Source organism: Odocoileus virginianus, chromosome 2, assembly GCF_023699985.2.
Source record: "Odocoileus virginianus isolate 20LAN1187 ecotype Illinois chromosome 2, Ovbor_1.2, whole genome shotgun sequence".
Classification (NCBI taxonomy): Eukaryota; Metazoa; Chordata; class Mammalia; order Artiodactyla; family Cervidae; genus Odocoileus; species Odocoileus virginianus.
Window position 1 is genome coordinate 47619455 of NC_069675.1, and position 21433 is coordinate 47640887.

The window sequence follows — 21433 nt, forward strand, 5'->3', positions numbered from 1 at the left end:
CCTCATACAGTCAAATACTTGCTATAACTTCTTTTCACTTGCCATCTTGTGCCATGGTAAGATCCTGGACTTGACCCTGCTCTATGCAATATTTTTATTAGCATTTTAGAAAATGACAGAAAGCATACTGACAAGCTTTGCATAAAAGAAACCATTAAAACACTGGCGGACAGAATAGAAATGCAGAGGCGAATGGGTGTGCCAAAACAAATGAGATGAATTTTTAAAGGGATTCACATCAAGTCTTGCTGTTGGATTAAAGAGCAATTCATATGATATAAAAACAAAAGCAAACTCTGGGTGAATTAACTAAGCAGAACTTCGACTTCAGTATTAGATCAATATGGGATGCAGTTGCTTTAAAAAAAAAAACAAACAGGCAGGAAATAAACAAACAGGCTTAGGCTACCACTAACAGTCATGCAAGATACACAACTGCAGCATTTCCACAACATTTTGCTCCTGTCAGACCACATGTGAAGAATTGCATTCAGTTCTTGGTGACCTGTTTCAAAACGAGAGGACTTCCCTGGTGTCCCTGGGTTAAGAATCCACCTTCCAATGCAGGGGACAAGGGTTCAACCCGTGGTCAGGGAACTAAGATTGCACATGTTCTGGGGCAACTATTGAGTCCGCACACAACAAAAGATTCCACATGCCACAAGGAAGACCCTGGGTGCCACAACTAAGACCCGATGCAGCCCAATACATTAAAAAATAAAAGGAGAAACTAATACAGTATATTGACAGAATGATAAAAGATCTAGAAACTAGTGGGCAGAAGAGCAGAGGGCAGGCAGTGTGGAGAGGATATGCTGGCTCTGCACAGATCCAGTGCAGAGAAGGAGCCCACTGCTTTCCACACAGAGACTCAAGTCCAAACCAAGAGGCACAAAGAGAAACGTTGCATTCTGGACTGGATCCACAACATGAAAGGGATATAAGTGGAAAAACTGGTAAAATTTGACTAAGTCTATAGTTTCCAGAGTAACAATATACCAATGTTGGTTTCTTAGGACAAAAATGTGTCAAGGGGACACACCAACACTTCGAGGAAACTGCGTGAAAAGTACATGGGAAGTCTATCTTTGCAACTTTTCTATAAATCTAAAATCACTGCAAAATAAAAAGCTTACTAATAAACAGAAACAAGGAGGCAGATGGTTCAACCAATGACACTCAGTGTAGTGAGTGTGACCAAACTTAGAAGCTAACTGAATTTTACAAAGTATCTTTTTAAAGACTTTTAACACACACATTGAAATTCCCAGTAATACAACTGTTTGGGTAAACTGTTTAAAACCTGACACCAAGAGTTGTTCAAAAGAAACACTGATGGCAACATTGTTGACATCAGTCTCTAACACAACATGTCTACTATGGATTAGCATTTGAAGCTAGGTATTCAGTGAGTTTGCTGGAGAAGGGAATGGCAACCCACTCCAGTATTCCTGCCTGGAGAATTCCATAGACAGAGGAGCCTGGCTTCGGGCTAAAAGTCCATGGGATCGCAAAGAGTTGAATATAACTGAACGACTAACACATACACACACACATTTCAGTGAGTCATATGTAGGTACAAGTATCTGACCTCTTCTTTATCTCCTGTTAATTCAATTATGTCTGAGAATTTACATCTTGAAAAACATTATAAATTACTTCATTTTATTTCTCCTTTATGAGGCATTACAGTGATTTTTAAACAACTTTAATCATTGATGGTTTTTGTTTACTTTTAAAAAAAATGTTTATTTTAATTTATTTATTTGGCTGGACCAGGTCTTAGTTGTGACATGCAGGTTCTAGGTTCCCAACCAGAGATTGAATCCGGGCCTCCTGTATTGGGAATGTGGAATCTTAGCCACTGGACCACCAAGGAAGTCCTATAGTGATTTCTTGAAAGTACGTGAATCAGAGTTCTTTATAAATTACAATGAATAAACACAGGAAAAATAAAAATGGAAAAATCGACACCCTGCAACCACTATGTAACCAGCTGACATTAGTAACTGTGAATGGAGGGACATACGACATTTGAACCCACTGAGACAACCAGTCATTATGGTCCTCTTAATAGGATATAGTAATAAGTATTATAAAATAATCAGCACCTATAAAATATTCTATGAAGCAAACATCTGAATCAACCCTCTAGAACTGATTACCACTTAAAAGAAATATGGGGAATGAAAAAAATATGCTAACATAACATCATAAAAATGCAAACAAGAATGTAGGAAATACCATAAAGAAATGATTCAGTTTCAACAAATAAACAGCCTTTTTAAAGGGGGGAAAGAAAAAAATAAAATTAAAATAAAGAGGGGAAAGACCATTATAAAGAGACTTTGAAGGACATAACAATCAAATATAACTATGTAGACCTTTTTTGGATACTGATTTTAACAAACTAACTCATTTCTGAGACAACTGGGAAAACTGAACCATCTGGTATTATATAATATAAAAGAATTACTAACTCTCTGAGGAGTGACAATAATAAGGTGGCACCTGTGTGCCTGTGTAGTGCATCCCTAGCAACTAGGGATAAATACTGAAATATCTGTGGGTAGAATAAAACACAGGTCTTAGATTTGCTTTAAAAATGTTCAAACCCTCCTAAAGGAAATGAGTAGGAAACTGATATAAAAATGGCAAAATGCTGATGTGCTGAAACTGGGAAATAGAACAGGAGAATACATTATCAATGAGTTTAATCTCAGTCAATTGAAAAAAAACAACTCAAAACAGAAAAAAGATACAGAAATCACCTCCTAGTCCTCTCCTTACTCTAAAAAATTCAAAGTGCTAGTCGCTCAGTCGTGTCCAACTCTTTGTGACCCCATGAGTGGTAGACCACCAGGATCCTCTGTTTATGGAGTTCTCTAGGCAAGGATACTAGAGTGGGTAGCCATTCCCTTCTCTAGGGGATCTTCTGACCCAGGGATCGAACCTGGGTCTTCTGCATTGCAGGCAGATTCCTAACCATCCGAGACACCAAGGAAGCCCCTCTTTACTCTAGGTTGCCACTAACCTATGGATCAACACTGTGAGCTACTCCATCAGTGATGCACTCCTCTGACATCATCATCTAATATATTAAATATCCCGTCCACAATGACAATGACAGTCTTTACACACCTGAATGAAAGACAGTGGCCATGGTAACATTTTGATATACTAATTTAGAAGCCCAAGCAAAAAAGAGGTAAGTTTGGTATGCTTAGTTTTGGTATATATCCTCAGTGTATCCTAATCACTATTATCTCTCACAGGCCTTTTCTCTAGCGAAACTGTTTACTGCTGAAAAATTTTCCCGTGTTTACCTACCTTGGCCTTACTAAACACTCATCTCTGCTCATCCCACTGGTCCAGAATATCTGCTTCTACTCTATCCAGACAAATCCCTTACCCACAAAACGCTCAGACCTCTTCTCCTTAGTCCCTCTGCCTTCCTCTGAATCCTCAGATTCACAGAAGGTTAGAAGGTAAGAGACCATTCATAGCTTTCACTGTCCAATCATTTAAAACAGATAATGCCTCCTGGATTGTAAGACTTCTTCCTCCATTATAATGCAAATTCCTTGAGGGCAGGGACATTATTTTACTTTATATACTTGATCTTACCTTACTTCCTGTATCTTCTCATATATTCTGTATAACATTAACACTCAAATTATATGCACAGAACTTAAAAGTGTGGTAAACAACTGTTCTGTATGTCCAAGATGAAAATGATAATGATGGCTCAATGAATGCTTGCCATATGCCTGGCGCTATTGTAAACATATATAATAACCATCAAATACAACCACCTTAGCATTATGCCTTCATCATGAAATGACACACACAGAGGTAAACAACTTACCCATGGTCACAGTTTGTAAAGTAAGTAACCAGGCTAGGGTTTGAACACCAGCAGTCTGGCTCCAAAGTTCCATTGATGAATTTACTATTCAGCATCTTAGAAAATACTTGAGTAAACACAAAATTTTATCCACTGAAGAAATCTAGCCTCAAAGCATATAAACTAATAAACCCTCCGATCCTACTGTCTGGGGCAATTTCATTTCAGTAGTATAGACAATACAAAAGGAGTACGGAATAAAGAGTCATGAGATCTGAATTTTAGCCCTGTGATCTCAAGTAGTATGACTCAGCCTTTCTAAACTGCAATTTTATTTGGAAGAGGAAAAAAAAGGAGGTTGACTTCCTTCTGGACCAAAAGGTCTATTATTCTATCTTCTCTTGATTTTATTGGAGAGAAAAAGACTAAAATTAATTCATTATCCAACTGCCAAACTGGCCTAATTCCCACACTGAGCTCTCCTGGCCTGGACCGGTACCACTGCAACACTGGCGCAGGACACTCGCTGGGCTTGCCACCTCTGTGCTCCCTCTCTCGTGGCACTTTGGGGAGGAAAACAAGGTTCACAGGCCCCCACACAGAGGTTTACCTAATAAAAGGTTTGGGGACTCAAGCCACGGTAAACTGTAAAGAAGGGCAGTAGAATGACATGAAGTCTTGATGTTAAGATCCCTAATGATATTGCTGAGCGTGTGTCTGTTCACACTCACTCAACCAGCTCCAGTTTATTCATCACACATCTCCACTTGAACATCTAACACCTGAACATCTAACAGACATCTCTTACTTAATATGTCTGAAAAAGAACTCTTGACTTCTGCCTCCAAAAACGCACCTCCCCTCTGCATCTCAGTAAATGGCCCTCCTCTCACACAGTGGGCTGGCATGTATCCTGTTGGTTCTACATTCAGAGGACTAAACCCTAGCGCCTCACCAGCTCCTACAAAGCCCCACCTGTACCTCATTTGCCCTCCTCCTCCTCGCTGAGTCAGCTCCAGCCACCCCGTTCCTCACACAACCTGCTTTATTCTGACCCCAGAGCTTTTATACCTGAAGTCTCTGCTTGAGAGGTGTTACCTCTTGTGGAAGGCTTTCTTGACCACTCTTTTAAAAATTAACACACAGGTCATCCATTCACCTCCCATCATAGTCAATCCTTAATCCTTCAGTCGGCTTTATTTTCTTCAGAACATTTATCACTAACCAAAATTAAATCGTATGTTTCTTTTCTCTACACCCTCCCCATTAAAATGTAAGCTCTACAATAAGAAGTCCCTCTTACCTTTCATTACTCTATCTCCAGTTTCAACACCAGTACCTGGCACATTATTTACTGAGGGAACGACTTTTCCCAGTCTTCAGTATCAGTCTGTAGTATCTACCCTTGAGCGGCACACATCTCTCCTTTCCCTCAGCTAAATCTGTAACAGTGTTCCCAGTTTCTCATGTTCATTTGGAATTGAATACACTGCAATCTGGGTTCTAGCCTATGCTCATTAAGTTCTACAACCCTCCTCACTCTAATAGCCAAAGCCAAAGAACACTCACTCCTTATCTTCTTGACCTTTCTGCAGCAATACTGACTACATCCTCCTTCCAGAAAAATCACCTTCCTAAGTTTCAATGACAATACTCTCTCCTGATTCTCCTTCTATTCTCCAGGTACTCCCTTCAGCCAGTCTCTCCTGCTCCTTAACTTTAATGATCAGTCTCCCCACTGTAATCTATAGGTTCTAACCATCCCTAAGCAATCAACTCTACTACTATGGATTTATCTTAGCCCAGACTTATTCCACCTGAATTCCAGATCCACATGCTCAACTGTCCTTGGATATCTCTACCCGGATGTCCCACCGGTACCACAAATAAAACATGCTAAAAATGGAAGTCACTTCACTTTTCCTGCTTCCAATCTTGACCCTTAAAGCACGCTTCTTTGTCCTCGATACACATTCTGATAAACAGCACTGCCCTACTAATCAAGCCCAAACCCTGAGTTTTCCTAGACATTTCACTATTCCAAAATCCCCATGCCTCACTGTTCACCAAATAGGTCTCCTACTTGCATGTGTGTACGTGTGTGCTCCGTCGTGTCTAACTCTTTGTGACCCAATTTGCACTCATTACAGCAATTATCTAGTGGTAACTTACTTGTTCATCTCCCCACCCTGCCCTCTGCAAATCCATCCTTCAGAGCATCTCTTTCTAGAACACAAAACTCATACTGGTTTGAAATTTCTTAAAAACTCACTCCCATTTATCTACCCTATTGACAAGGTTCATTTCCTGGCATCAGCCCCTCCATTTTTGCTCCAGTGTTAAATTTCTTATGGTTTCCCCTCAAAGGAAAATCCTTTCTGCTCATCTCTCTGTCCATGGGATACTCTCCCCAACATCAGAGACAACTCAAACAAACACATAACTCCTTTTGGGATGTGTTCATGAATTCATCCATGAAACTGAGCAGCCTCCCATATCAATTCCTTCACTGTACCTTGCGAGTACAAATTTATTATAGTTCATACTATGATGAACTATCTGATTATAGTTCACGCTTTATAATCAAATCACATGTCTTATCTTAGAAGGCTAGAACTGGAATCCCCTTTGTGTTTTGTCCCAAGTCCCAACACAATGTCTCCACATAGAGAAGGTATTCAGTGTATATTTATTAAATGAATGGACAAAAGTAGAAGTCAGAAAACCATGGCCCATGGGCTAAACCAGGCTTACCACCTGTTTTTGTCCAATCTGTGAGCTAAGAATGGTTTTTGCATTTAAAAATGTTTAGAGAAGAAAAATTTTAAAGGAATATTCAGTGATGCCTGAAAAATACATGAAATTCAAATCTCAGTATCCACAAATAAAGATTTATTGGATCATGGCCAAGCTTATCTGTTTACGTTTAGTCTTAAGGCTGCTTTCAAATCAGGAGAGCAGAGTAGTTGCAGTTGAGAGCATGTGGCCTGCAAAGTCATACTTGCTATCTAGTCCTGTATAGAAAGTGTACTGACTTGAATGAAATAAAACGATCACAGACGTTTGGATGTGACAGAATTCAGTTCAAGTCCTGGCTTTACCACTTACTGCCTGGCATGTGTGTGCACTCAGTTGCTCAGATGTGTCTGGCTCTTTGCAGCCCCACGGACTGTAGCCTGCCAGGCTCCTCTGTCCATGGGGTTTCCCAGGCAAGAATACTGGAGTAAGCTGCCATTTCCTCCGCCAGGGGAACTTCCCGACTCAGGGTTCGAACCTGCATCTCCTGTGCTGGCAGGCAGATTCTTTACCACTGACCCTGCATGACCTATGACAAACAACCTGACCTTTCTTGCATGTGGGGGCATGCTAAGGTGCTTCAGTTGTGTCAACCTCTCTTACTTAGACTCAAATTCCAAATCTGTAGAATATGGTAACATATCTTGCTGGATTGTTTTGAAATTTTACTAAGCCTCATAACTGAGATCCCTGCTATAGGAACCAGTCTATAAAATGCCTGGTACAGAGTACAGCTTAAAAGACCTTGATGCTCGGAAAGACTGAGAGCAGGAGAAGGTGATGACAGAGGATGAGATGGTTAGATGGCATCTCTGATTCAAGGGACATGAGTCTGAGTAAACTCTGGGAGATGGTGAAGGGCAGGGAAACCTGGCATGCTGCAGTCCATGGGGTTGCAAAGAGTCGGACATGACTTAGGGACTGAACAACAACAATGTTGAGAAACCAGGCCTGGATTTGAATTCCAGCTCCATTACAGATTGTGTGATGAAGAACTTCTCAGTGCTTCAATTTCCTCATTCATTACACTGGGATAATATTAATAATATACACCTTACAGAACTGTTGTGAGAATTTAATAAGTTGGTACCTGTGAAATGCTGAGAACAGGGCCTTGCAGATGGTAAGCACTCCATAAACATTACTATTACTATAGCAGATGTTTGCTTTGTAGTGTTTCTCCCCTTCCCACCTCCTCTTCTACTCCACCTCTCAGCCCTATTCAAAAAAGCCTAGATCTAAAGGAGTAAGTCAATACTTGCATGACAAGTGCAATTATACCTTAAGGGGATGTTGAGGGGGTCATAACAACCTTGTGTTCACTCTCTGAGCCTCTCTTCTCCATACTTTCTTCCTCAGAAATCTAGCCTATCTGACGTCAATGTAGGGGGCAGTGTTTCTCAACTCCTGATTTCTCCCTAATGGCCTTACCTTCTCAGGGCATCTTCCTGACCCAGGAATTGAACCGGGGTCTCTTGCACTGCAGGCAGATTCTTTACCATCTGAGCCACCAGGGAAGCCTACCTAATGGCCTACCATCACCTTAAATCCAAAATGTCAAAAGCTAAAAACTACTCTTTTCCCCACCTCTCCCCTCCTATCTTCCCTAATATTCAGTTGAGTCGCTCAGTCGTGTCTGACTCTTTGCGACCCCATGAATCGCAGCACACCAGGCCTCCCTGTCCATCACCAAATCCCGGAGTTTACTCAAACTCATATCCATTGAGTCGGTGATGCCATCCAGCCATCTCATCCTCTGTCGCCCCCTTCTCCTCCTGCCCCCAATCCCTCCCAGCATCAGGGTCTTTTCCAGTGAGTCAACTCTTCGCATCAGGTGGCCAAAGTACTGGAATTTCAGCTTCAGCATCAGTCCTTCCAATGAACACCCAGGACTGATCTCCTCTAGGATGGACTGGTTGGATCTCCTTGCAGTCCAAGGGACTCAAGAGTCTTCTCCAAACAGTTCAAAAGCATCAATTTTTCGGTGCTCAGCTTTCTTCAGTCCAACTCTCACATCCATACATGACCACTGGAAAAACCATAGCCTTGACTAGACGGATCTTTGTTGGCAAAGTAATGTCTCTGCTTTTTAATATGCTATCTAGGTTGGTCATAACTTTCCTTCCAAGGAGTAAGCGTCTTTTAATTTCATGGCTGCAATCTCCATCTGCTGTGATTTTGGAGCCCCCCAAAATAAAGTCAACCACTGTTTCCCCATCTATTTCCCATGAAGTGATGGGACCAGATGCCATGATCTTAGTTTTCTGAATGTTGAGTTTTAAACCAACTTTTTCACTCTCCTCTTTCACCTTCATCAAGAGGCTTTTTAGTTCCTCTTCACTTTCTGCCATAAGGGTGGTGTCATCTGCATATCTGAGGTTATTGATATTTCTCCCAGCAATCTTGATTCCCTTAAGTGCCTGCTATTCTTCCAGCATGTTGACTGGTCATCATGAAATTATACTTTAGTCCTTGTTCTCTTGCAATGAGACTTTATCTCAAATAGTGTTGCTTTTTTTTTTCTTTTTGTTCCTGCCATCATTGACTAATTCAGGTCCTTTTAACTTCAAGCTCATGTCACCAAACAGTCTCTGAATGGTTCCTGCCACAAGCACCAACCTACTCCACATACACTATCACGCTAATCTTCCTGAAACGTACTCATCATGCTCTTTCTTTGCTTCAAACTTTGACCCCTTTTCCATCCCATAATCTCTATGGAAAAAGGAAAAGACTGACCTTAGTGTTGCAATCAAATCCTTCCCTATCTACCTTGCTCCAGTCTTAATTTCTAATCTTATCTCCCATAATAAAAAAAAATACCATCATCTTATATTTATGCAGTGCTTCATCCAACTTAGAAAACATCCCTACATGCCCTGGTATTTCATCTCCACAGCGACCCTTGGAAAGAGGCCAAAGCAGCAGTTGCATCCTTCTTTTACAGAAAACAGATTTCTCACACTGACTCAGAAGTCAGGACTTACAGATGGGCGCCTGTTCTAGAAACCCTGGTCTTCTCAGTACTGTCCCATAGACCTCTCTCTAACATGCTCTTCTTTTCTCAGCTCTGCAGTCTACCCCCTGCCATTCTCCTACTTGGCGGCCATCCCTGAAGTGAAGAGTGTTGGGGAAAGTTCATAAAGTTCTTAGAGATGCTGGAATGTGCTACATCAGGTGTTTAGCTTCCAGTCTCTGCCACGTATAGCCAAAAAGATCCCTCTAAAGAAGGGCTTCTATAAGCCTATTTCTTCAAGCACTCACAATCAAACATCCTCACCGCAGGCCACAATACAGAGTGTGCTGTGTCTGGACTAGTTACGCAGACTTCATTTCCTACCTCTTCCCCAACAACCACGGTCCTCCATCCACAGGGGGGTTCACTGCTGTTCCCAGAACATTCTAAGTCTCAGGGCCTCTGGACTTGCTGTATCCTCCTTTTCACATCCTTCACTTAATTCAAGTTCTTTCTTTCAAAGTTCCATCTTCAGAAAAGCCCTCCCTGACCATCGTTATCTAAAGTAGGCCCCCATTCTCTATTCCCAGTCTACAGTATGGGTTCTTGTAACAGCTGTCACCTTCTAACACTCTATTACCTACTTATTCTTTTATGGTCTTTTTCAGGGATTTACAAACTTTTCCTGTAAAGAGCCAGAGAGTAAACATGTTCAACTTTCTCTGTCATAACTCAACTGTGCATTGTAGCACAAAGCAACTTTGAGAATATGGAAATGAGGAGATGTGGCTGTGCTCCAATAAAACTTTATTTACTAAGACAGGCAGTGGGCCAAGTCACAGGCCATACACCCTTGGCATATTCCTTCTAATGGAGTGTGAGTGTCAGAGGAACAGGAAGCTTCTCTATTTTGTTCACTAAGATTTCCTTGTGGCCAGAATAATGCCTGACCCCAAGTACACATTCAATATATAAATATGTGTTGAGTAAAAAGAACTAGTCTGGAGTGGGGAGTTATGTTCCTCTTCTACCTTCTCAGGTGACAACAGCATGACATTCAAGGAGCATGAGGCCAAGGTCATCAGCTCCATTTCCGTTTGGTTAGTATCACACCACAAAAAGTGGTCGCACAACCATTGTGTGCCTGTCACCAGCAATAACCACCTCATGCAAACAATGCCTTTTATTACATAACCAGGTCCAGGAAGGAGTCTGTTAAAACACAGGCTGCTGGGCCCCACCCCCAGAAGTTGTGATCAGTAGGTCTAGGGTAGAGTCTAAGAATCTGCATTTCGAGCAAGTTCCCAGGTGATGCTGACAGACTGGTCCTGAACCACACGCTGAGAAGCACTGGATGACAGCGTCCCAACATAACAGTGTGTGAGTGCTCAGCTGCTCAGTTCCGTCCGCCTCTGTGCGACCCCGTGGACTGCAGCCCACCAGGCTCCTGTTCACAGAATTCTCCAGGCAAGAATACTGGAGAGGGTTGCCATTTCCTCCTCCAGGGGATCTTCCTGACCTAGGAACTGAACTTGTGTCTCCTGCATCTCCTATAATGCAGGCAGATTCTTTACTGCTGAGCCATCAGGGGAGACCCCAAAACAATAGTACTAGCATTTTTACACTATGGGGGGGGGGGGAGGGAAGAGCCACAGATTCCTGATGTTCCAGTGATCTGGCTGGAGGGGGACTGAAGGAAAAACAAAAACATAAAACTGACAGCTCAGTGGAACTGCTGCTCCAGTAAAATCAAGACAGAAAAACATTAGGTTTTTAATTTTTAACAGACTGTCTTCCAAATACTCTTACTTTCACTTGCAAATCTAGCTGTAACTGGCTTAAACAATAAGTCAAATAGGTAAAAGAGAGACACCACCAGTGGGTGGCTAACCTTGATAGTGGGCTAAGGATTATCTTCTCCATTGGCTCCATAATCAATATCCTTAAAATTAAAGAAGAATCATAGCCACTTGTCTTTCTACTGCTAGATGCCAGGAGCCTTTGAGAGATGGATACTGGGTATATAATCTATATGGTGAAAGCGTTAGTGACTCAGTTGTGTTTGACTGTTTTGTTACCACATGGACTATAGCCCACTAGACTTCTCTGTCCATAGGATTTCCCAGGCAAGAATACCAAAGTGGGTAGCCATTCCGTTCTCCAGGAGATCTTCCTGAACCAGGAATTGAACCTGCATCTCCTGCATTGCAGGTGATTCTTTACCATGTAAACCACCAGAAGCCCAACAAAACACATGAACAATAAATGACCAAGCCTAGTGGTCACTTTCTTCAAATGATGAATTCACCGTAATAAAACTTGAAATGGACTAGCAACAATTTTTCCAAATTCTACATTTGTCAACTCCAGGGACTTCAAAATAACCCCCCACACTCAAATTAAAACCACCCCAAAGCCATTACTTACACCTCATCAATCTGAACAGCCCTCAAAGGAATTAGAATTTATATACATTTGTAACTGTTTATAACATGGATTTCTACTGTGATGGGTTTTTTTTTCCATTTATTTTTATTAGTTGGAGGCTAATTACTTTACAATATTATAGTGGTTTTTGCCATACATTGACATGAATCAGCCATGGATTTACATGTGTTCCCCATCCCGATCCTCCCTCCCCCCTCCCTCCCCACCCCATCCCTCTGGGTCTTCCCAGTGCACCAGCCCTGAGCACTTGTCTCATGCATCCAACCTGGGCTGGTGATCTGTTTCACCATAGATAATATACATGTTTCGATGCTGTTCTCTCAAAACATCCCACTCTTGCCTTCTCCCACAGAGTCCAAAAGTCTGTACTGTGATAGTTTTATGTAGTTAAAGTAGGTTAAGAATAATATTAAGGTCAAAAAATAGGATAAAATCTAACTTCTTAGGAGGGAAATTCAGAAACAGAAATCAAGAATGTTCATGAATGGACAATTAAGTAGGTGGCAATACTGCATCAACATGTACTTACAAAAAGAGACAGTATTATGATCAAAATATGAATTAGCAGACTTCCAGTGTGTCTGGAAGTCTAAAGTGTTTCTCAGCTAAGACCAAGTAATTTTTTTAATGAAAATCTAGCATCTGAATTAAAATGTTTCAGTGTGGAATATATCCTAGACTTTTAGTGTTGTAAAGAAAAAAGAACATAAAAATAACTCATAAACAATTTGTACATTGGTTACATGATGAACTGTTATTTTGTATATACTGAGTTAAAGCATTAAATTATTAAAATTAATTTCACCCTCTCAGTTTTGTTACTGTAGCTCCCAGAGAATTTCAAATTACATGTGACTTGAAACTAGATTTCTATTAGACAGTGTGATCACGCAGCCCAATTGTGCAAGAAGATTTGCTATCTCTTTTTACCTTTGGGTAGTTTCCAAAAAGCTTGCAGAAAATGATAGGGAGCAACGAATAAGCATGCAGATATGCAGTATGTCTGACATGGAGTGAAGCTCTTTGATCCTGGCCTAATACAGGATCACCTCAGGCCAGGTGCTCATCCACTGTAACCTGAGGTTCTAATCACCATTTTTCCCAGGGGAAGGAAGACCAGTTCCACCTCAGCGACTACTGTCCATGTGTGTTTAGTCGCTAAGTTGTGTCTGACTCTTTTGCGACCCCCCAAGGACTGTAGCCCACCAGGTTCCTCTGTCTGTGGGATTTCCCAGCAAGAATACTGGAGGGGGTTGCCATTTCCTTGTCCGGGGGCTCTTCCCCACCCAGGGATCGAACCCATGTCTCCTCCACTGACAGGTGGATTCTTTACCACTGGGCCACCAGGGAAGCCCTCAGTGACTACTATGCATATTCATATCTGTAGCTATACAAACACATGAAATTCACGTCAAATTGCAATTAACTATATCAGAATTGTCAGCAGTATTAATAAGAATGAACATGATCTCTGACTATGAAATCTACCTGGTTTCCGCCACCCCCCACCTTCCAACATGTATTTCATTCTTACAGAGAAGGGACACATTTCTAACAACTCCTTTATATAATCCCTGCCCATTTCACTTCAGTGTCTTTAACTCCTGATTTAGAAAGTTTCTCATTTCCTTGCACTCACTGTCAAAACTCGACAATCAGAGGACACCAAAGCAGAATGCTGGTTGAGGAAGAGTACCAGAAGGAAGTAGGGTCCAGTTACTCACCCCAACAGTTGCTATATAACCATAAGGACGCCACAAAAAAAAAAAAACAAAAAAAAAAAACAAAAAAAAAAAAAAAACCCACTATACGGAATATAAAAAGTTTAATACCTTGAGCTCTCTTTGCTAAGTATCAAAAAGATACTTACGTGTGCAGATGTGTGTTGAGACCTTAAGTTTAAGGATAATATTGTTAGAGAAAGAAATGTACTGCTGGGCAGAATTAGAAGTGATTGTGAAGCTTGAATGAAAATAATGTTTAAAAAAAAAGGAGGGGGGCACAAATATTGCCAAAACATTAAAACACTTACATGATTTAATTACCCTGTCATAAAATATAAACTTCAAGGACTAATTCGAGCACACTGGAAAAGAGCCACAACCTATGCAACAGGAAAGAATTTAATTCCCCCACAGGTGTTTCTAACCCACTGAACATTATCATCCTGCAGCAAGGGTCAACAACTTGTGGCCAGCTCTGGAGATGACATGAGTGGTACTTGAGTAGGTAGCCATAAATACTCTCTGAATGAAAGACTGAATGAAGCCTGAAACTTACACACAGTGCAATTAACATGCAGATCTTCACAGCCAGTTTATCTGAAACCAGAGCCAGAGGGAGAACAAAACAGCACCTTGGTGTCCAGTCTCAGGCCATTCCCTAAGGAGTCAGCTGCCCTAAGTTATTTTCATTCTATGTACACAGAGTTTACTCATCCCCCCTTACTTTTATGAAAATAAGTTCTCTTTCCTACAATTTCTTTTCCTCCTAACCAGTTTCCCCATATAAAAGCAGGGATGCACTTTCGAGTCTTACCACTTTTTAAGACAAGTATTAAACATCTCTAACAGTCACTTGCAAATGTTCACTGGGCCTCCCAAAGGCCAGACCCATGCTAGGTGGTAGCATACAAAGATATAACACTATACCTATGTACAGCAGCCAGACAAGTGAACAATTACAGCATAAAAAAAATGCCTGGAGAATGATGCATGAGTGCTATTGGAAGGACTTAACTTTGCTGGGTGGGCTGGGAGGGTGACAGAGTCTTACGGAACAAAGGTAAAAGAAGTCAAAACCAAAAATTACAGTCTAATATACCTGCAACTGTTCTAATGGTCAACTCATCAAGTTATCACTCTAAAATGGCTCTTTGAATGAAGATCCTCTGACTACAGAAAATCTGAAGTTCATAACAGTGGCACTGACTACTGGCAAGAGAAGGAAAACACACACACACACATTCCAGCAGAAGAAAATGTGCAAACCTAATTAGTCATGATGTCAAGAGGCTTCACCCACTTAATGTCTGTCCCTCTAAGCTGAAGGTGACTTGACTGACCCACTCCTGTGATTGACTTCAGTTGGATTTCTCTCACAGTAGTGATGGATTCGCAAGAATCCATCCATACTTTCTCCCTGATACCTCTTGTGGCTACTGGCCAAGTCTGCTGGACTGCAGTTGGTACCATGGCCCTGAAGAGATAAACAGACCATGTATGTGAACAGGATGGACCCACACTCTGCTTTGGTACTATTCAGAGAGACAGTTAAAAACATGGATTCACGAACATGTGGGAGGGCAGTTAGAAAAGCAGCAAGGATGGCACCCGGGAAGGTGCCTAACAAGCAATTTATATCTTGCTATTTTCACAGGACCTTGTTTTTACCTCCTGGTACCCAGTTCTTAAGACATTTCATCAGGCATGAGAGTTTTCAGTTTCTGACTTCCTGGGGCTACAGATCATTCCCAAGCTTCATGACTGCCCTGCCTAACTTTCTTCTGCCATCACTCTCCTCGTCTCCTGTCCTCACCCTTGCCCAAACCCTCTTTTCACACAAAATACTCACTTCCTTCCCGTGGAACATAGGTGATGTGTTCCTCTGGAAACCGTCTGCCTTATCCAACATTTCCATCATCAATCAGGACACATAATATATAAAAATTACGACATTTTAAAAAATGCTCTGATCTATATATCTCTTATGGGTTTTTTCCTCAATTGTAATGAATAACTTTAGTGGCTAAAAAGTATGTGTGTTAGTTGCTCAATCATGTCCGACTCTTTGCAACCCCACGGACTGTCTATCAGTGGCTAAAAAGTATACCATACTATTTTAAGGAAATGAAAAACATCATGGCTCCTAGCACAGTACTAAAATTAATGTGAAATTAAACTTTCACCAACAAAGATTTTAATTACTAATGGCACTACTTTTAAATTTTATGAATATGAAGGGTAGGCAATTTTTCCGTATTCATGAAAGAAGCCCCACAGCAGTGCTTATAATGAAATTAAAAACATACTATTTTTAGGATAATATATCCTAAATGATACCTTAATCTTTACTAAAAACAATTTTTGGAACCTCCGCTCTAAAAAACTCCAAACCTCAGCAGATATATATGTTAGATGTTATGAAGCTGATGTTTTGAAAATTAAGTTATGACTCATAGGGACATGGATTTCTTTTTTGAAATGTTGCAAACCTAATGTGAAGGTCACTTCACATCAGAAGCTTCCTAATTTTCACAGTGAAAAAGTTCTCAATCTTTAAACAAGACTGCTGTTAATAAACGCTTAAAGTTCTAAGACTTACGGAAATTCCTTTCAAATTAAATTTCTAATATAAAACAAGGAAGTTATATTTTGCTATATTTTAACTTACACATGGATGTCAACAAATGAGGAGAATGGACTTCAAAATCAACTTTATACAAAATCATGGAATCAAAGACTCCAGAAATTAAAATATTTATGTTCTATCCTTTATTGAAAGTCAAAGTAAATGTAATAAATGATTCACTGAAATTTAAAGTCAAGTAAGAACGTCATAATCTTTTTAACAGATCACTTAGTGAAGTAAGTTGTCCGACATGATAGCAAAGAACTTTTCAATGGTAGTGAATTTACTTTGCCATAGGAAGGCAAAAGTCACCACGTTAAAAATCCTATGCTAAATGCCTATCCTGGCTTTCCAGTCCCTAAATCCTGAAAACAAAATTATTGCAATCCCCGCTGGGACTGTCTGCATGTTCATTTATAGCATTAGATAGCACTCGTAGAGAATAGAAATCTAACAAAAAAGTGATACAACTTCAAAAAATGGTACACCTTTCAAGAACCAGAGTAATGACAGAGTAAGTACTGCTGTACTTAACGTTTTGAAAATAGTCTCAGATGCTTTTGAGAATAACATGTTAGGATCACTCGTCCATGTATTCACTGTCATTGCTTACATATGGAAATCTTCAAAAACTTAGGGGAAATATAAATCAAGTAGAGATCAGTTCAAATAGGAGCTCTATTTGAAAGCTCAGATGATTTTATCCAAAATGAAGCTAGGAGGCACTCAAGAAAAGGAGTTAGAAATCACAATAGATTCCCTCTCTGAAATTGGGCAAAAATAGTAAGAAAAAAGTTGGTAATTACATTGTCATCAATTTGTTTATCCCTTCCTTATGGCATGTCTCACACTGTGCTGAGAAGCTGTGCACACATGCATCTTCCATCTTCCCCACCAGACTTAAGGTAAGGAGCTGTCTCTGCTTCATTCATCCTTGGTACCTAGCTCAGGGCCTTATACATAGTAGCAAATGAAAAAAGGGTGAATGATTTAAGGTAATAAAACATATTCCTAACTAGGTAATCAATTAGGCTCCAACTCATGCAAGAACATTTATAATTTCATTTTAGCTAATAAGCAGAGTAATTTGATATGTTCTTAAAAACATTTGCAAAGCTATTAAATGGATTTTAAGCTTTAAATAACATTTCTACTCTAAATGTATTTAAGAAGAAAGCATGTAGTGAAACATTAAAAAAAAAACAAACTTCTACCAATGAAATAGAAAATGATGGGTTTCACTGTATATAACATGGAACTAGATGGTGCTGTAGGTTGAACATAAAGTGACTAGGAACTGACATTGTAAAATGTTTGTTGATGTGACAAGAGCATTACAAAGTGAATTTTAAAAGGCCCTGGAATTCTGGTTGTGAAAGTAAAGACTGGCAAGCAGGAGACAATGTAGAGTACCACCAACTCCACTCCGACAGTGTCTGGAAAGGTGAGTGGGCAGTCTGTTTCTCCTGCCACATGAACAATAACTCTGATCACAATCTATATAGTGCTGCTGGAAACAGGTACAGAACTGGCTCAGACCATGGACTCACTCCCCATACCCCAAAGAAAATGATGGAATGAATACCAAGCAGAGTGGGCCCTTTCTGGACTCTCGACAATTCCAGTTCAATCAACTCTAAAACTAAAGTCTAGAGCTAAAGCAGGCAAATGATAGCCTGCAGGCCAAAACGGGCCAAATGTGGCCACCTCCAGTGTTTGTGCAGCCCTCAAGCTAAGAATGGTTTTTACATTTTTAAATGGTAAAAACAAAGAATCATAAAAATTATATGAAATTCAACGTCAGTCCCAAAAAGTTTTCATTGGAACACGGCTGTGCTCATTTCATTACATGTTGTCTACTTTTACACTACAACGGCAGAGGGGGCATAGGCGTGCCAAGCCTATGATATTTACTCCCCAGCCCTTCACAGAAAAAAAGCATGCTGACCCCTAGAACATGCCTAGAACAGTCTCTGTGCTTCCAGTTGCACCTTGTTTCTCTGAGGTAGTTCACTGCTTTGCAAGGTATAGACTAAAGCTTGACAGATGTCCACCTTGGGGTCCTGTTGTCCAAAGTTAAATGTTACACACAATACAGTGCAACTCATTAGGGCGGGCTCAAAGACAAAGTAACAAAGCACTGGCATAGAGAAGGCACTGAAACGCAAGCACGTTACAGGCGGGCAGCACAGTTCCGACTTCTTCCCAGACTACTACAGCCAGTTCTAGGTCATACTACTGAAAGGAAAGGGGAACTCCAGAGAATTTGGAGGTGGACAGATGACGAAAAGAGCTCAAAAATCCTACCACTAAAGAAATGGGATTAGTTGGCCCAAAGAAGAAAGGATGAGAAAAGAACGACACTACCGAGTGTCAATCTCTACATTTGTTGATAGGTTAAATTCTAACCAATGAAAATAACTGGCAGCCCCAACTAAAATTCCACACACCATGTATCTAATGAATTAAATGTGATTCTTCAGGAGACTGTCATTCCTGCCTTAGGCTATTAGCTACCCTTAAAAAGCAATCATTTGACAAATACTGTACTATAAATCTTCAACTGATGTATGGTAGGAATGTTCCTTTTTCAGAAACAGCTGGCATGCTCTAAGTTACAGAAAAGGTGTGCTATTCCTGTGCTGAGGGGTTCAGTAATATTCAAGTAACTAAAAGGTGAATGTAAGTCTCATGACCACATGTCTTTCCACAGGACCAAACAGGGGAAAACAGGCTTAAAGTACAGAATTTGTGCTACATTCAAGAATGTTCACACTGTGGGGTTTTAATTTCTCTAAAGGATTACTGAGGGTAAAGGAATTTTCCCAGGACACCATTCAATTACAAAACTCAGTCTGCAACTATCCAGATAGTTTCTTGAAGCAGAGAATGGGTCTCAAACACCCTTCTTCCATTGCTATGAAATCTGTAACTTTAACTCTCCCAGTTCTTATGAGTAAGAGAGCCTACAGCCATTGCTCACTTTCATTTTGTCCTGAAGGTGGTCACTGTACACACAACTTCAGGCTAAGATAAACTTTACATCCCAAATTAAAATTTGATTATCACCTTAATTAAACTTATTTTAAATTACAAGACAGGAATGTTTCCATTAAGTAAAAAAAAGGGGGGGGGGGGTGGAGGGGAAATAGGCATAGCTTCTAAATATTTCTATGAGCCTATGTACCTTATTATTTCAAACTGTCCAACACTAGTACACAGTAAGTGAAGAAAATAGTCTATTTCCTATTGGTTTTGTGATTTTAGAATACAGAAGCCTTGGACACAATATATTCTTGGATTTAATCTCAAATTACATTATAATTAGTAATTCAAATCCTGAAACTTGCTCTAAATATAATTTTGATCAATCTGAGTTTTTCCATCTTGAAACTCTAAGGCCTATATTTCCCTAAGAATAACTTTGCAACGTTGTGGTGCACACACACGAATCTGACTCACTAAACTTTCTCCACTCTTACATCACCTATATAGGATTTTAACATCAAGAGTACAAAATGTCTTCAAGCCACTTCTACAATCGTGCATTAACCTTACCAGGATAAACTTTTCCGCCAAGTCTCGTAAGACTTTTTATTTAAAGACCTGTGGTAGTGAAACAAAGAAAACACAACCCCCTCCCCCTTTTCTAAACCATATGGCAGCAAATTAAAGTTAACTTATTTTTTCATCAGCTCAACACCTCGACCTCGGCCCTAAACATTTTTCTCTTTGTGCCCTGGGATCGGACTAGAACAGTCTGCTGATTTGCAACTGTGCCCCCACGTTTTAAAATCACAAAACAAAGTCCCAAACGCCCCCTAACCACTACCAGACCTCACCACGGTCATTTACTAAAACCTGGTTTCAGGAGACCGTGCATGCCGGGCAAGGGGTCCGCCACCCGCCGGGAGCGAGTTCCCTTCCGACCCAGTGACCGAGCAGTGAGTTTGCTCGCCCGGCCGGGCCAGATCCGCCCCGGGAACTTGGGTTACCCGAGCCCAGGGACGTGCCGAGGCCTAGCCGCGAGGCCGGGGCGGGCTCCAGGCGACGGGGGCTTCCCGTTCCCCGGCCGCAGAGCCTTCCCGCCCGCCCCGCGGTCGCTCGCAGGCAGGGGCACTCCCCTTCGTCTCCCGGTGACCGGACTCACCCGCCGAGTCCCGGGTCGGCTCCTCGGTCTCCTGGCGCCGTCCGCGGCCCCGCTCGGCGGCCGCGCCGGGCCCTTCCGGGACGGCGGGAGCTCTAGGCCGCGCCGGGGCCCCGCGGCTCCGCGGCCGGCTGGCCGGGCCGCGGCGTCCGGTATCAGTTCCGAGGACCGGGCTCCCGCCGGTAACGGGCCCCGCCGCCTCCCCTCCCCCTCCCCCGCCCCATGACAGTGCAAACCCTCCGGCCGGCCCTGCCGCCCCGCCTCCGGCACCAGGCCCAGCTCAGGGCCGCGGCCGTGGCGGCGGCGGCGGTGGCGCCGCGGCTCTCCGCCCTCGCTCGCTCGCTCTCGGGCCCGGCGCCTCGGGCCCGTCTCGGGCCCGGCCGAAGTCTCCGCCGCTTCCCGGCCGCCCTCCGCGGCGCCCGGCCCGGGCGGGGTAGGCCGAGGCCCGGGCGGTGGGGGTGGGGGCGGGGGCTCCTCTCACCTTCATGTCGGGACATCCTAGTTCAGACGGTGGCGGCGCGGCCCCTCCCGGGCTCCGGCTGCAGTGTCCCCTGTGGGGTCCCGGCGCTGCCCGCGCCGGCCGGCCGACTCCCACTCGACTCCCGGGCTCGGCCGCGGGGGCGGGGTGGGCAGGGGAGCGCTCCCGCGGCGGCGGCGGCGGCGGCGGGGAGGCGGCGCGGGGCGGGAATGGGGCCGGGCCTGGCCGGGGCTGAGCTCCTCCAGGAGGCGGGTCCGACGCCGCGGCTCCGCCGGCGCCCGCCGTGACTCGGTCACTCTCGGGCCCGCCGGCTCCCGGCTGCGGCGCCGCGCTCCGCAAACCCCGCTCCTCCCCTCCCCCGGCCCACCCCCCGCCCCTCTTCCCCGGCTCCCGGCCGCCGCCTCCTCCTCC

General features: G+C 42.6%; 1 protein-coding gene across 1 annotated transcript in view; it reads right to left on the reverse strand.

Annotated features, from left to right (window-relative positions):
• Positions 1-21140, reverse strand: part of KCMF1 (potassium channel modulatory factor 1) — a 79827-nt gene extending 58687 nt beyond the window's left edge. Inside the window, exon 1 of the mRNA XM_070479729.1 lies at positions 21026-21140. Within this exon, the coding sequence (XP_070335830.1) occupies positions 21026-21041 (16 nt within the window). The 5' untranslated portion in view covers positions 21042-21140. The remainder of the gene's footprint in view (positions 1-21025) is intronic.
• Positions 21141-21433: the final 293 nt, after the last annotated feature.